The following is a 17,567-nucleotide window of genomic DNA, read 5'->3' as shown; positions in this document are numbered from 1 at the left end:
TGGGTCTGACCACAGCACACGTTTCCACCGTGTGACGGTCCATCCCAGACGCCTCCGAGCCCAGAGAAGTGGACGAGGTTAACATCAGGCTTCTTTTCTGCACAGTAAAGCCTGTGAATGGAACTCTGTATTGTGGTGCTGGACAAAGGTTTCCACAGTAATCCCTTGTCCATGTGCTTCTATCAGCTATTGCTGATCATATCGCCTGTTAAAATTGACTTTCTAACTTTCTAAATTTCACTTTTACAGAGTTTTTCCAGGATGTTTTGCAGGTCTATGAAATTTTGCAGGTATATGAAAAGAGTTTGAGAAAAAACATGAATTTTTAGGTTGATACTGTCTGTATTGAAATAAATGTTAAAGGTAAAAGCAATAATCACTGTGTTTTCTTTAAATTTACTTTTCACACATGAAATGCAAGCGTGTATCTCACCAATAAAGAAGAAATAAAGCTGCCAATCACAGTAAAAAACGTTTTCATCTTCAGTATCACAGCCAACAATATCGACAAAGGATGAGGGAATAAACCCTGTTGCATTTGGAGAGTAAATCCAACCAGTCATTAATTTGCATCCCAGTGCTGCTCTTTTATCTTTTATTGAGTAAAAACACAGTTCAGACTCAGACCATGTTAAACATACACATTATGTTGAAAACACAGACAGACATGCAGTCATTTACACAACCAGCATCAAACCACAACCACGCTGTGCAAGAAAAACAAAGAAGAATGTGTGAGTTCTTCTGCAGACGGTTCAGTCCAGTCAGAAACGCAGAGAAAGAACCAGAGTGCTGCCTGAATTTCATCCCATTTTCAGATAAACTGATTTACTGTGAGCAGGAGGCACTGATACACAAATGATGTCTGAATTTCAGAGCGAAGCTGTTCTAAATGCTCTTTTTAGTTGTGGAAACTTTTCTTCTACAGAACAATTTTTACTCTAATTTAAAAATGTCTATGTTTAATTAGCTTTTTATTGAAACAGGGCTCCCTAAACCTTAAATACCATCATCAGACTGCAGTAAAACCACACAAACAACATACAGAAGTCATAACGGATGGTTTCTGTTTATATCCTCCACCAGGAGGCGCTGTAATCAAACTCATGGCTAATACCGAACAGAGTGAATAAGAAGAAAAAGAAACAACATCAACACCCACAAAATCTGCTCTGTAAACTCAAGCGAGACAGAAAAGTAAAAGTACAGTTTCACTCAGATATTTTTAGTCTGTGGCAGTACTGATGAGCTTCAGTACACAGAGGTGGAAGAACTCATGCAGGACACAAAGCACAAGACACACTGTTGGACTTCTGAACACAGAAAGCAGCTGTTGTGGCGTCACCACTGCAGTATTCACTGACAAGAAGCCTCTCTGTTAGTTTGATGCGATGCAGCGTTAAAACCTGCAAATGACACGAAGCAGCGGAAACAATCAGAGCCCAAGATGTGGTTTGTGCTCAGAGGCGGGAAGATCTGAACCTCTCAAACTAAAGATTGCTGTTTTTGAGTGTAATCTCATTAGTTTTGGTAGGGAAATGATCTATGACTGTCCTACAGGTAAATCCCATCAGGATTTAGTCAGTTTCACTTTACAAAATGAGACTCAGAGGAGGAAGACAGCTGAACGCAGGCAGAGGAGTTCACGTCATCACACAAAGTCGCGCAGCAGACATTTTAATTTCCTCAACAAAACAAGCTTAACAAACTAACCTGGAGGCAGTTCACTCGTGTCTAACATCTTCTGTGATAGTTTACACCTGTATCACCTTTTCATTTGTTACAGCTGCTGCCAGCACTAAGAACTAAGAGCTAAGAACGGCTTTGACAGATCAGTGTATGAGAGCTTTTTTGATTGAGAACTGGTCAAAACTTCATATGAAGCCACAAGATTTGATCTTTTAACTCAAACTAAGTGACTCACTGGACAGTTTTGGGGGGGATCCTGTGTTTAAGCTTTGTGTGACGCTGTGAACGCTGCTTATAATTCAGTACTCCAACAAGCCTCTTTCACAATTTAAACACACAATCACATGTTTCCTAAATCTGCTGGAAGACGATCGTTCCTCATCATGCACAGAGCTGCTGCAGACAGACAGGAAGCACAGGATGACTCGTGTGATGTCAGCACTCTCATCGTCATAATGGTTGAATGATGGGTCCAGAGTCTCAAATAATTCCCCAACCCCCCCTCCCTCCCTCCCTCCCCTCAAACCTGTACAAATGAGGATGGTTCACATGAAGAAAAGAGCGCTTGACACGAACAGCTGAGTTGTTTCCGTTCTCGCCTTCTTTTGAGTGCAGCGTGAAGTCAGAGTCAAACAGCTTCTAACACGAAGCGGATATGTTTCAGCCCCTTCCCCTCAGGACCTCGCAGCGCCTCACTGGAGGATTTTCTGTCGCGTGTCAGGCAGCTTTAAGGCCACCAGGCCGCCGCACACCAGTGCAGCAAAGGACAGCAGGATGGGGACGGCTTTGGTGATGCCCACGAAGCTGGCAAAGATGGAGCTGCCGAGGATGGCCGCCAGTTTACACAAAGCGTTCAACACGCCGAACGCCGTCGCCCTGAGAGACACAACAACATGTCATATGACCGCCTCACTGGCCTTGAGATGTCAGCAGAGTTCATTTTAACTTCTTTTTTCTATCTACTGCTGTGCAGCCTTTTCATTGGTCAGAGATTTTTTATGACAGTTTGACATTGAAATGAGGCAGCGAAGATGTGGCTGAAATGTCTTAGCTTTACTTAAATATCCCATCATTGTTTAGTCTTTTCAGCCATAATTTTCCTGTCTAAGTTTAAGTTTCATAGATAAACAAATAGAACTCCATCACTGTTGGCAAAACGAGCATCTTTGTCATTTTTAAGTTGAATTTTTATACAAGTCATGTCCCCTTTAGTCTGTCTTAACCAAATAAAATGAATTTACTTCATTACTTCTTCTACATCATAAAGTAACAGAATAAACATATTGTTTCTGTCATTATTTATTGAAGGAAAACTGAGACAAAACACAGAAGCAGTGAGTTAAAAACTAAGTGAACCCCTACTGCTGCCACAGGAACTAAGAGGGTAAGAAGCAGCCAGGAGCTGCTGATCAATGCTCTGATTAACTGATCCTCAGTCAGTGTGAACAGCTCTATAAAAGCAGAAGTTCTGTCAGTTTTCAGGTGTGTGTTAACATGATGCCAAGGAGGAAAGACATCAGCAATGATCTTAGAGAAGCAGCTGCTGCTGCCCATCAGTCTGGGAAGGGTTATAAGGCCGTTTCCAAACTATCTGGAGTCCATCATTCTACAGAGAGAAAGATTATTCACAAGTGGAAAACATTCAGGACAGCTGTCAATCTTCCCAGGAGTGGACGTCCCAGCAAGGTCACCCCAAGGTGAAGAAGCCCAGAGCTACATCTCAGACTCTACAGGCCTCAGTTAGCATGTTAAAGGTTAAAGGTCACCCCAAGGTGAAGAAGCCCAGAGCTACATCTCAGACTCTACAGGCCTCAGTTAGCATGTTAAAGGTTAAAGGTCACCCCAAGGTGAAAAAGCCCAGAGCTACATCTCAGACTCTACAGGCCTCAGTTAGCATGTTAAAGGTTAAAGGTCACCCCAAGGTGAAAAAGCCCAGAGCTACATCTCAGACTCTCCAGGCCTCAGTTAGCATGTTAAAGGTTAAAGGTCACCCCAAGGTGAAAAAGCCCAGAGCTACATCTCAGACTCTACAGGCCTCAGTTAGCATGTTAAAGGTTAAAGGTCACCCCAAGGTGAAAAAGCCCAGAGCTACATCTCAGACTCTACAGGCCTCAGTTAGCATGTTAAAGGTTAAAGGTCACCCCAAGGTGAAAAAGCCCAGAGCTACATCTCAGACTCTCCAGGCCTCAGTTAGCATGTTAAAGGTTAAAGGTCACCCCAAGGTGAAAAAGCCCAGAGCTACATCTCAGACTCTACAGGCCTCAGTTAGCATGTTAAAGGTTAAAGGTCACCCCAAGGTGAAAAAGCCCAGAGCTACATCTCAGACTCTCCAGGCCTCAGTTAGCATGTTAAAGGTTAAAGGTCATGACAGCACAGTTAGAAAAAGACTGAACAAGGATGGCTTGTTTGGAAGGGCTGCAGGAGAAAGCCTCTTCTCTCTAAAAAGAACATGGCAGCACAGCTTAGGTTTGCAAAGCTGCATCTGAACAAAGCTCAAGACTTCTGGAACAATGTCCTTTGGACAGACCAGAGCAAAGTGGAGATGTTTGGTCCTAATGCACAGCAGCACGTTTGGAGGAAACCAAACACAGCATATCAGCACAAACACCTCATACCAGCTGTCAAGCACGGTGGTGGAGGGCTGATGATCTGGGCTGGTTCTGCAGCCACAGGACCTGGGCACCTTGCAGTCATTGAGTCCACTCCTCTGTAACTTACTGCTGCTGAAGCTGCTTCTACAAGCTCAAGGGGGTTCACTTAGTTTTTCACACACTGCTTCTGTGTTTTGGCTCTGTTTTTGTTCAGTAAATAATGGCACAATGTCATATGTTGTTGTTCTCAACATTTAGTTTGGATGGCTGAATGCACATTTGCTGCAAAGCATCATCATAAAGAAACAAACAGCCGATGGTGTCACCTCTTTGAGGTCGGGTAAAGCTCCACGGTCACAACCTCGATGCCGTTCCACGCAGCTGCGCTGACGCCACAGAAGAGACACTGCAGAACGATGATCGCTGATTGGCCGAAGCTCAGAAACAGGAAGAAGGTGCAGCCAGCGGAAATCAGCATGGACCCACCTGAGGACACCAAAGAGACTGTAACAAACCCTGAATGCATCCCACCTAAACGGCCATCATTGCTGCAGCAAACTTCCAGACGTCACCTATGATCTTGACCCTGCCGATCTTCTCCATGAAGAGCGCTGAGATGATGTTGCCCGGCAACACAGCCAGACTGCCCAGGAAGCTGACCAGGTAGATGAGCGCGTCGTTCTCCCCCAATGTGTACAGATGGCAGCCATGTTTGGTGTGCTCAAATGTGGTGTTCTCCATCCTACAGTCGATGAACTTCTCCTCCCAAAGGTCTGCAAAGAGCAGGAGATTCAGAGGAACATCGGAGTGCCCCAGGGCTCCGTAACAGGCCCTTTACTGATGAGGGTTTATGTAAGTGACCTTGCTATCAGAGTAATTCAACTTTGTTTCGTGTTTTGTTTCCTTTTTTGATGGCTGAGTTACAAAAAAAGGAGGTAAGGAGCTTTAAAACCAGTAGAAACAACAATCTGCTGTCGATAATGTCAGATTTTATCAGTTGAAATTGAATCACAACGTTATTTATTTTATCAATACAGCATTTCTGTATATCATGACAGTTAGTTTGAGATGCTTTAGATTTGACTTTAACTGAAAGAAACAAGCTGAAAAGTTGTTGATGTGGTTGAGAACTTCAGAATTTTCCTGGTTTTTTTAGTGTAAAGTAAAGCAGCATCAAGATAAAAAGAAAAGTTCATTCATCTTTTTTTCATTTTACTCTGTTTTTATTCATCAGGATCACTTCAGACGATGTTTTAAATCCGTGTATTTCAACTTGTATTTGTCTGGAGGAAGAACATGTCGTCGTTTTTTGTTTTAATATTAAATCTTTAAATACTTTAAATGATTAAGGGAAGTTTAAAATAAACACAGTCTGATCTGACTGAAAGATTTAAAACAAAGGTTTAATTCTACAGTCAAAACTTGTGACCCATTAAAGATATGATGTGGATACAGATGTACAAGCCTCATAAACAGAAAAGTTGGGAAATCTTGTAATCAGTTTGAACCTTTATTTAACAGACACAAGTTCAAATAAGTTATTTTCAGAGTCTTGCACTTTTAAACTTCTTTGTTTTTAGAAAACTGAACCAAAAGTAGAATCTGCTGCAGCATCACTCAGTAAAAGTTGTTCTGGAGTCAAAGAAAGACTCCAGAGTTTATATAATCTACAGCAACAGCTTCTGGAGCTTCTCCAACCAGCAGGTTACCTGCTGACAGGTGAGGGTGTCAGGATTGGGTATAAAAGCAGCTTCCACCAAAGGTTCAGGCCAAGGACAGAAAGCCCTGTTGGATGAGCTCGGAGCCCTCAGGCAGCACTGCAGGAGAAACCGTCAGGCCACCATGATCCATACAGCCACATGGGCTCAGGAGGAGCTGGGAAAAGCATTTCCACTCAACACAGTCCACGGCTGCATCCAGAAATGTGAGCTGAAGCTGTATCACACCAGGAGGAAGCCATATATCAGCTCTGAGCAGAACCACGGCCCAGTTCTCTGGACTCCAGCTCATCTCAGAGGGACAGAAAGACAGTGGACACGTGTTCTGTGGGCAGATGAGTCCACGTTTCAGCTGCTTCTGGGAAAAACTGCTGAGAAAGAGCATCCAGCTGTTCTCAGAGGAAGGTTTAAAGCCAGCGTCTGGGATGGTCTGGGGCTGCAGCAGAGTCCATGGCATGGAGGGCTTCATCTGGGTGAAGGTACCACTGATGCACAGCTGGATGTTGGAGTTCTGGAGAGACAGATGCTGCCATCAAGGTGCCGTCTTTTCCCGGGAGGTCCGTGGTTATTTCAGCAGGACGATGCCAGCCCTCATTCTGCAGGACTTCCAGCAGCTTCAGACACACAGAGTGTGTGAGCTCGGCTGCCTGCCTGCAGTCCACATCTGTCTCCTGCTGCAGATGTTGGAGCATCATGAAGAGGAGAACCAGACAACCAGGGACTGCTGAGCAGCTGGAATCTGGGATTCAGCAGGAATGGACTCAGATTCCTGTGAAAAACTCAGTTCCCGAAGCTTTAAAAGAGTCATTAAAGGAAGCTGAAGGAACACGATGGAAACATGAGTCTGGAGCAGCTTTCACTGAGTGTTGATGCTGCAGAAGTTGGTCTCTATAAAATCATTTGTTTGGACTTTTTTCTGTGACATTAAAGTTGAATCCAGTTAACAAACTGCAGATTTAAGCTTTTCTTGCACTTTACAAAACTTCCAAACTTTTGTGGAAATAGAGCTTGTAGATTATTCGGAGCGATGATGCCATGAACCCCGAAGATGCATCAAGAACAGCGTAAATGGATGGAGACGGGAATGGTAATTAGGTGTATAGTGGAGTTCATAGCGCAAATTATATGTACTGAGATGTTTTGAAGGCTAAAATAAATGCAACTTGCAGGCTGTGAGGCCTTTTGAGGTCAAAACTTCTGCGAAACCTGCAAATGGTTGGACTGAATCATCTCACAGGGAGGTTAAATACAGTTTTTTATCAGTTGATTGAAATTAATATATATATATATATATATATATATGTATGAATAATGTAAATAGATGTGATCAGCTGACTGGTGCCGGATAATGACAGCCCCCTCCTGGAGCAGGTTTTTGGTCATTTTGACGCGACAGCGAACAGTAACTGGTTGAGTAAAGCATTAGGATTTATCTCAGAAACATGTGGCTCTTATTTTATTTTGCGTAGCGGAGCTGGAACTCCTCCCATCGCTGCTCCAGCTGAACCCACCTGTGTTGTAGAAGACAGTGGAGCGGATGGTGCAGTTCTCAAACACTGTGTATGTGGACTTGATGTCCTCAAAGCGACAGTCTTCAAACAGAGAGTCCTCAAACTTCACTGACTTCATCTCTATACCGATGAACCTATGAGGATGGGATGGACACAGAGACCAACAGACAGACGGAGGGCCTTTCTCAGTGTGGAGCTCCGACTCGTGTTCTTGGGAGTTTAAGCTCCACATATTCAAACCTTCAGGGACGCAGAGACGACCGAAACTTGCTGTGCAACACACTTAAAAGGAGCTAACTTTGCAGAGATAAGAAAAGGAACTTCATCAGTTTAAACCAGAGGAATCAGGGTCTAAATAAAGTTCCAGGACACCGTTTCAGTGGCCTGAAAACTCTCTTTCTGTAGATGGGAATCAGGTTCTTATTTTCACAACATCTGTGACCTGTCTTCTGAACAAACAATACTGTGGCTGCCGTGCTTTCAGTCTATTTGCTTGGCGAGTGTCTGGATCCTCTGAGGTCTTTGGGTCTGTTGCCGAAGTAAATCAAAACGATCTGGAGACACTAACGGGTTCCAGACTAAGACGCCACCAAACAACAACCTTGAGAAAAAGGTGGACTTCGAAACGTGAGCAAACACAGTTTGCATGCCCCGCCCCTTCTTCATCTCTCTCTGCTGTGCTTCAGCTCCATCCTGCAAAGGAAGCTATCATGTACGCACAGGCTGATAACAGCAACTGCAGAAACAGTAACTGACGTAGTTAGACGCTCCTCCGGGCTCTGATTGCTTGTTTGGATTCTTGCAAATCACACAACAGGCACAGTTTGGAAGCTGAGTTTTTTAAAGATCTGACATAGTGACATATCAGCAAATATGGCAGAACTTAACTCTTATTCAAAGTACAAAGTTCTGCTTTAAAGCCCATTTTAAGATCTGCTCTGAGATGCAACTTAACCACCAGTCGGTCATCGTTCAGCTGCTGTTATTTCAGATGCTCTTTAAAACTTCTAAACCAGGAAACTTAATGAATCTAAGCCAAAGCTCTGTCTGATGATACAGCTAATTTTACCCGACAAACCCGCCTCCTGACGTCAGCCATCACTGCTGGCAGGCATGAAATAGATTTAATTTGTACTCAACCAGAAGCTGTAGCACCTGAAGACACAAGAACACGAGTGCAGAGGAGTGTGCCGGTTGAGAAAGGCCTCCAGAAAACATGGATTCACTTCTACTGCTGCAGAATGGACAGAACTGGGCGGGTGTGGTAAGGCCAACGAGCGCTGCTTCACGTGTGAGCAGCGCGTTGGAAACTGATGGTGGAACGATCGTCTCTACGAGTGCGTTTAGCTCTAATCGTTCGGTTCATGTTGAAGTGAAAGTTGGAGCCCATTCTGTCGGTTCCATTCTGCAAAAAGCATAGAAGTTTAAAAATATACAGCCATGGAGCGAACTGTATATCTGCACTGAGAACGCCATCATTTAGTTACAGAAACCTAAAATCACAACACATAATGAGGTATGAATGTTTAAAAGTAAACAGGAGGCAACAAACTGAACAGAAACAACAAAGACTGGTAATCACAGGTGTTCTGAGCTCAGACTGAGACCCAGTTCGTATCAACAGCAAAATATCATGAAAACAGTGCAGCTCAAACACTTTGAAACAGGTTTCTCTCATTCATTTGGCTCAGACGCTGAGAAATGATGGTTACCTGGTGTTGCATCTGAATCGTAGGTGAAACTAACTGTGCTGTTATCTATTTATTCATCATTTCAAGCCAAGCCACCACTGCTGTGTGTGTTCATGTTAATGCAACAGTTCAGACTTGAGTTGAAAGTGATATATATGCTACAATGTGTAGCATATATGCTACATATGCTACACATATGCTATAAGGTCCAGCAGAGGTGACCTGACAACTGAAAATGTTTCAGAAAAGCAGTTTCCTGACAACATATCATATGACCTTAATAATTTCTATTGTCACATCAGCGTGAATCAGTGGTTTCCAACCTGAATCCCTGCCCTAAAAAACTTCTGCAGGATTATCAAGTATGTGCAACTGCAGGAATTAAAATAGTTTTCAAAGGAGCAGCTGATGTGTTTTAGATTAAAACCACAGCGACCCAGTCAGCGAACATCGTGCAGTTCAGATGTCCTTCTCCTACCGCTGCATATGAACGTGTGAACGTCTCATTTTACAGTCGATCCGTCCTTATCAGAGTGCTGGACTCAGGGATGGGGAGTACTTTGCCTCCTCACTCACCTCCAAGCTGATTCAGCATCAAAGAACCATTTCCAGAAGAATGCAAGCCTTTTAAAAGGCCGTTTAAAACGCAGCAGTGGTGGATGTGGCAGCTTTTCATCGCGTTGAAGCGTGTAAAATAACTGGGGTTATTATGGACTGTCTGCTAATGTGACTGCAGCAGTGAAAGTGTGAATGTTCGTAGGTTCGAGCTGTAAGACTGCTGCTGCGAATTGTTCCAGAAAAGCAGCAGGATGCTCATTTCGACATGAAGCCGACACCTTCAGCTGCAGTCAGATTAATGAGAGCAGTGCTGGTCTGAAAGCAGCTTTACCCACACGGACGGTAAACTTCTGGCATGTTTGCATATTCAACCTGTGCAGCTTAAAGCCTCCGAAGACAGCGATGAGATTAAAGTGTGAAGCTTCGTAAACATGTCGGGATGAACCTGGACAGCTCAGGTTTATGCGTTCCAGAGAAAGAACAGCATTCCTCTTTCAGATAGCAACACAACTGAGAATGAGATGACTGGAAAAGTCTAAAGATAAGCTTTCTGGTGCTTCTGCCTCGGAGAAGTTTGACCTTTGGCTTTAGATATAGATAAAAAGTGGTTTCACATCACATCACAGGATCAGTCCTTCTTCAACACCGTAAAGAAACAACATCTGATGCTAGTCTGACTTACTTGTCTTGGATGAATTCTCCTTCGATATGGACCTGGTTCTCCAGGGAAAAGTTGAAGTAGAAGTTCTCCACTCGTTCTCCGTGGAAAGTCTGAGCAAACACAAACCCACATGAAGTTGAACCGAGACTGTCTGCTGCAGCATTCAGAGAACATTCAGTGTGAAAGTCGGTTTCCATCCGAGTCCGACCGAGACTATATAACAACAACAGGAACTGCAACAGTTTCTAAAAGCAGAATGGGAGGCAGAGCCTTCAGTTATCAGGCCCCTCTCTGTAGAACCAGATCTGGTAAAAAAGAAATCCTTAATGACCGAGCTCCATCATATCTTAAAGATCTCACAGTTGGATATTTCCCCAACAGAGCACTTTGCTCTCAGGCTGCAGGTTTCCTTGTGGTTCCCAGAGTTTCTAAAAGCAGAATGGGAGGCAGAGCCTTCAGTTATCAGGCCCCTAAAAGCAGAATGGGAGGCAGAGCCTTCAGTTATCAGGCCCCTAAAAGCAGAATGGGAGGTAGAGCCTTCAGTTATCAGGCCCCTCTCTGTGGAACCAGATCTGGTAAAAAAAAATCCTTAATGACCGAGCTCCATCACATCTTAAAGATCTCACAGTTGGATATTTCCCCAACAGAGCACTTTGCTCTCAGGCTGCAGGTTTCCTTGTGGTTCCCAGAGTTTCTAAAAGCAGAATGGGAGGCAGAGCCTTCAGTTATCAGGCCCCTAAAAGCAGAATGGGAGGCAGAGCCTTCAGTTATCAGGCCCCTAAAAGCAGAATGGGAGGCAGAGCCTTCAGTTATCAGGCCCCTAAAAGCAGAATGGGAGGCAGAGCCTTCAGTTATCAGGCCCCTAAAAGCAGAATGGGAGGCAGAGCCTTCAGTTATCAGGCCCCTAAAAGCAGAATGGGAGGCAGAGCCTTCAGTTATCAGGCCCCTAAAAGCAGAATGGGAGGCAGAGCCTTCAGTTATCAGGCCCCTAAAAGCAGAATGGGAGGCAGAGCCTTCAGTTATCAGGCCCCTAAAAGCAGAATGGGAGGCAGAGCCTTCAGTTATCAGGCCCCTAAAAGCAGAATGGGAGGCAGAGCCTTCAGTTATCAGGCCCCTCTCTGTGGAACCAGCTGCCAGTTTGGCTTCAGGAAGCAGACACCCTCTCTACCTTTAAGATCAGGCTGAAACTTTCCTTTCTGATAAAGCTTATAGTTAGGGATGGCTCAGGTGAGCCTGAAACATCCCATAGTTCTGCTGTTATAGGCCCAGCCTGCTGGGGGAGCTCCCATGATGCACCTCTCCTCCCTCCATGTACAGATCATTGTCATTAACTTGTGTTTCTCTCTCCCCCAATGTGTAGAGATGGCAGCCATGTTTGGTGTGCTCAAATGTGGTGTTCTCCATCCTACAGTCGATGAACTTCTCCTCCCAAAGGTCTGCAAAGAGCAGGAGATTCAGAGGAACATCGGAGTCCCCCAGGGCTCCGTAACAGGCCCTTTACTGATGAGGGTTTATGTAAGTGACCTTGCTATCAGAGTAATTCAACTTTGTTTCGTGTTTTGTTTCCTTTTTTGATGGCTGAGTTACAAAACAAGGAGGTAAGGAGCTTTAAAAACTGTAGAAACAACAATCTGCTGTTGATAATGTTGAGGAATTTAATTAACTGCATTTGATTACAATGAATTAGACTGTAATTGGCTGTGGTTGTTGAGCGTTAATTCTCCGTTTAAAACCAAACAGCTGCACTGATGATCACATTTGTTCTATTTACGGAGTTGAACAGTAAGTTTTGTTGACCTCACCTTCATCTTGGACTCATACTCCTCATACTGGAGGTGTTTGATCATGTCGGGGAACCACACAGACAGACCGTAGTAGCTGTGAAAACAGGAGGCAGCAACATGGCAGCAATCAAACAACACAAACATTTGTTTTGAGTTGAATTTGACCAACGTGTTGGCAGCAGAATGCACGTCAGGTTGGTTTTCTCCTGATAAGGTTGGCAGAAAGTGAATGAGAGCATTCTGACGGTTGGTAAAACTCAATCAGTCGACTAATTAAAACACGTCAGACATGAGGAGGCCTCGCTGCTCTGCTGTCATGGATGATTTCAGGACCCAACGTAAGCTTCTTTGTTAGCTTTTGACAGTTTAAGCAACTTTCCAACAAAAAGTTCACCTTTAAAACCAGATTTTGACACATAAATGTAGTTTATGGACCTCAGGAATCTGCTCACCGTCAGACTGTATGAAGGAGAAAATCACAAACTAACCTGAAAGCCAAACAGAACCAGATGGTGGCCATGAAGAGAGTGGCGAACCTCAGTTCTGCAGACAGCAGAGACGCCACGTTCCTCAGAACCTGCGACAATTATCAAACACAAGAACCACGTTACAGCAGATTTACTCCCTCTTTTTTTATAAAGTCAGTCAGACAACTGCAGCTCATCCAGAACTCAGCTGCTCGAGTCCTCACTGAGACCAAAGAAGTGGAGCACATCAGTCCAGCTGTGAGGTCTTTCCACCGGCTGCCGGTCCATCAGAGGATAGACTTTAAAGTTCTGATGCTGGTCCATCAGAGGATAGACTTTAAAGTTCTGATGCTGGTCCATAAAGCTCTGAATGGTCCAAAATACATCAGTGACCTCCTGACCCACTATGAACCTCCCAGACCCCTCAGGTCATCTGGATCCGGTTCTTTATCAGTTCCCAGAGTCAGAACCAGACCTGGAGAAGCTGCATTCAGCTTCTATGCTCCACATGTCTGGAACAAACTCCCAGAAAGCCTCAGATCAGCTGAAACTCTCAGGATTTAAGTCCAGGTTGAAGAAACATCTATTTTCAGCTGCATTTGAATAAGCTTGAGTTTCAAAACGGAATCATGTTTTAACTCCCGATTTTATCTTTCATAGATATAATCTTTTCTGATTTTATCTATTGTTCTTATTTCTTTCTTTTGTTTAAAACAGGACAAATAAAAAGCATGGTTTAAAATTTAATGTCTCTGTAAAGCACTTTGAATCACCTTGTTGTTGAATTATTCTATACAAATAAACTTTGCCTATGTTTAAACCTTATTCAGAAACAAGGCTGTGCTCCTCTGTCTGAACAGCAGGGGGCGCTGCTTCCCCTTCTGAGACACTATCAGCTGGTTGTGTGAAGACAGGAAGTTAGAAGGGGGACAAACAAATAAAGCAAATTTTCTGATCTCTGTCTACATGTGCATTAAATTTAAGAAGATTGACAGCTGTCCTGAATGTTTTCCACTTGTGGAAAATCTTTCTCTCTGGAGAATGATGGACTCATGGCCATACAACAGTTCCCAGATTGATGGGCAGCAACATTGCTGATGTTTGCAGATGTTGCTGCTAAAGTATCGACAGAAAAATAACAATCTGATACATTTTCTGTTTCTGGCTGTGATAAATGGTCTGATGACTTATTGGAAATAAATAAAGCCTTTAATCCAAGCTGAAATCCATGCGTTAATGTGGATCTGAGTGATTTTGTGTGATAAACACCCTGAAACCACTTCAGTCTGTCTCCACGTACCAGTTTACAGAGCGTGAGTGAGCGCACGGCCCATCGCTGCACAGGCGTTCCTGTCGCACTCTGGATCTCGATGAACTCGTCCTCGGCCGTCTTCGGAGCTTTGATGTGAGTCACCTGAGAAACACAACGTTTTAAAGATGCTGCAGATCATACAGACTGTAAAGATCCTGCTGGGTTCACTGCTTCAACCCCAGCTGGGTTCAGATCCATCATTTGTTGCCTGTGCTCGTCTTTAATGCAGAACTTCTCTGATTTGGACACTTATTGTTATTCTTGAGGCTGTTTTCATCTGAAAATACAACAGCGACCGAACTGCAGGGGGTCAAAAGTAACGGGACACACGTGCTCTGCAATTCATTTCAAATCGCTGATCAGAACGTGGCTGATTATCAACAGTTAACCCTTTAATGTCTGCACTGAGACTTTAAAGGGCAACAATAACCAGATTTATATAATAAATTTATTTTCACAGTTAAACTGGGTGGTTTAGAGATATTTGAGGTATTTTTACTTGTGGATAACATGCAGAATAGGCAGTCTTCACCGAATGGTAGAACGGGACATTAAAGCTCTAAGGCTATTGCTTCAATCTGGACTGAATGAGGCAGAACTTGACGGATTCATGCCTGACAGCCTGTCACGATCCGTGAAAGCACTGGACTCAGATGCAGGGTAGAATCAATAATCAGATTTTATTTATATAATGATAGTCACCTGAAGAGCAAAATAATAGATTATAAATTCCTAACTCACTCTCCTCGATACCTATGGAGAGGAGAGTGAGACTATAAAACTTATCAAAAGAAAGTTCTCTCCACTCTAGGAGGAAAAAACAAAAGGTTATAGAAATCTTACAAATAAACTTATCCCTCTCCGAACCGTCTATAGAAATTTAACAAATCAATAAACAGAAAGAGACTCCTTCTAATGGAGCTGCTATGAAAGTTATAATTATAAATCAAAGACACTCCTCTACCGGAGATACTACTGAATAAGGACAAGACAAAACAAAACTTCACTTGAACTAAATCTATGACTACAACAGAAAAACACTCTCAAGGAGGAAAGCATTAATAAACAAGATCTTTGATACTTATACTTTGGAGGCTCGAGAGACAAATTCAACACACTGGCAACGAGACGCAGACTAAATACACCTGAGGGACCAAGGGGAACAGGTGGAAACACTTTGGTAATCAGGGAAGACAATGAGACACACGGGAGGAAGAGCAAGTTACCTGAAGCGAGAGGAGTTGTTCATTTCAAAATAAAACAGGAAGTGACTCTGTGAGACCTGACACAGCCTGACACTGAACCCAAAGTCACCTGCCGACGTCTGGCTCTTGAGTGCAGAGAGAAAGTGTTTAATCTGTGTTCTGTCCTGCATCAAATGAGCCTGCGTCAGTCACACTTTTCTGCTGGGTTCGGTTAGCCCTGATGGGAACACAGCACCCTGTGTAATGTTGACACGTGTATTTACTCAGCATAACGTCTCACATGGAGGTTCTGGAGTCAGAAACATTTTACCGTTAGTAGGACAGCTGGCAGCTCACTCTCACTCTATTTCAATCATCTCAGAAACTGTCTCTGACAGCGTGCCGCCTGCAGGATACAGTTTAATACCTTCCCTTTATGGGGCTGCAGTTACAGGCTTGTTCTGCCAGAGGTCCCCTAAGATCACTTTGCTCTCAGACTGCAGGTCTACTTGCTGTTCCCATAAGTTTTAGGACTGATACGGGAGGCAGAGGCCTCAGATTTCAGGCTCTTCTCCAGTAAAACCAGCTCCCTGTGTGGTTATATGCTTTTAAAACCAACCTTAAAGCAGGCCTTTTCGAAGGAGCTAATATCTAATTTAATGTTCTTATTTTAATAAGATCCCAACTTATTGCTGTATTGATCTAAACTTAATTTTGCCTCCCAGCAGCTCCATTTAAACACTTGAAAACAGATATTATCAGCTTCTTTTAACTGATCAAAACAGCTAAAACAATCCTCCTTCTGTGTGGTCGATGCAAAGCTGACCACTGAAAACAAAAAATACCTTAAATGAACCCCCAATATGTTCCTAAAGGTGTGGAAATATGACTTTGGTTATCAGAGGGACACTTGTGATCTGGTGGAGGAGCTCAGAAACACCAGTTCTGGGTGAATTTGAATGAATCAAACGCTGATTAATCCTTTCCTTTTTATTTGTTAACTGTGGTCTGGATCAGTTAAAAAGCAACATGAGGTTAACTTGGCTCATTTGTTGAGTGAGTTTGGTATCAAACAACATAAAAAAGGCTTTTATTTGAACCTTTATCTAAGGGGAGTCTCCTACAGACCGACCTCCAAGCTGTCTTTTTTTTATCTGAGGTTCTAGAGAAAGTCATCTCTGCACAGCTGATATCATTCATGAAAGATACCTGTGTTTTTGAACAGCTTCCAGTCTGGATTCAGAGCACTTCGTGGTACAAAGAGCTCAATGACCTACTGCTGAGGGTTTTAGTTCCTTAAGATTCAAATGCTGCCATTGATACCGTGGAGCTGCTGTTTCATTGGCTGGAATTAAGGATTCAGCTTTTAGTTTATTACACTAATATCTCTTTAATAGAACCTTTTTAGATAACTGTGACCAAACCTTGGCTCAGACCTTGTCCAGAATGTCCTAAAATGTAACTCTGTTAGTTCTTGTGTTGGCAGAATCTTAGTTAATATCACCCAGGCTGCAGGAATCTAGGAGTAATGCTTGATTATAGCCTCAGTTTTGATGCTGAAGTCAAACATGTTGTTCAGTCTTGTTTTGTTCCAGCTCAGGTGAACACCCTGCCTTCTGTAATTCACTACACTCAGGAATCAGTCGGGGCTGTCCTCACCTGTCAGCTCCAGTTGAACTCATTACCGGGACAGAAAGACGTGAACACATCATCCCTGAGTTCTCTGCACCGACTCCCGTGATTATAAAATATTTCTGCTCATCTTCAAAGCCTTAAATGGCTCCAAAATCCATCTCAGACGTCGTGACCTGGTTTGTTCCTCCTAACCACTGAGATCCAGAGATAGTATCTTGTTAACTATTCCCAGTCTGTCACAACGGTAGATCAGGCGGTTTCTTTTAGAGCCCCCATCTTTTGGAGCTCGTTGTCAGCCATATTCAATCTGTAGGTTGTACATTCATCCTCTGACTGTGTCACTGTTGTCTTCTAAAGCCCTTTATAACATTGTTAAGGATGTGTAACACAGTCTAATGTGAATAATGCTTGATTAGTAATATTTTTAGCAGAAAAGAACTGGTTTAATTACTCTTTAGGCAACCTGGTAAAGAATAAAATGGAGGAGAAGTGCTTGTATGATCCAGGATGTCACAGAAATGATCACAAAAGATAAAAGCCCATCTGTAGGAGGAGATCACCTGAAACACAGAGTGCTTTTATCACCATATGAGCTACAAGCTGAACACAAAGAAATGATGAGATGAAAAGCTCCATAACTTCCTGCCTCCACCAGAAAAAGTGTTCTGTGGTCGTTTACAAGTCAGAGTGCATGAAATCCTCCCAGTTTCCGTCATTAACTCAAGCAAAAAAAAACAGAAAAGAGAGAGGAATCAGGGATTCAGAT

At 43.3% G+C, this 17,567-nt stretch overlaps 1 protein-coding gene across 2 annotated transcripts in view; it reads right to left on the bottom strand.

Moving 5' to 3' along the window:
- Positions 1-562: 562 nt before the first annotated feature.
- LOC140307737 (synaptic vesicle glycoprotein 2B-like) overlaps positions 563-17,567 on the bottom strand; it is a 49,720-nt gene continuing 32,715 nt past the window's right edge. For both annotated transcript variants that reach the window (XM_072386725.1, XM_072386724.1), the window contains exons 8-15: positions 13,971-14,084; positions 12,692-12,780; positions 12,222-12,297; positions 10,441-10,529; positions 7,510-7,643; positions 4,853-5,053; positions 4,607-4,766; positions 563-2,565 (exon numbers count right to left, since the gene is read on the bottom strand). In XM_072386725.1, coding sequence (XP_072242826.1) covers positions 2,382-2,565; positions 4,607-4,766; positions 4,853-5,053; positions 7,510-7,643; positions 10,441-10,529; positions 12,222-12,297; positions 12,692-12,780; positions 13,971-14,084 — 1,047 coding nt within the window. In that variant the 3' untranslated portion in view covers positions 563-2,381. The remainder of the gene's footprint in view (positions 2,566-4,606; positions 4,767-4,852; positions 5,054-7,509; positions 7,644-10,440; positions 10,530-12,221; positions 12,298-12,691; positions 12,781-13,970; positions 14,085-17,567) is intronic.

This window comes from Leuresthes tenuis, unplaced genomic scaffold, assembly GCF_036924035.1.
Source record: "Leuresthes tenuis unplaced genomic scaffold, fLeuTen1.0.hap1 SCAF_5, whole genome shotgun sequence".
Lineage (NCBI taxonomy): Eukaryota > Metazoa > Chordata > Actinopteri > Atheriniformes > Atherinopsidae > Leuresthes > Leuresthes tenuis.
Note: the sequence above shows the minus strand (reverse complement) of the source record. Positions and strands in the feature narration are given on the sequence as shown.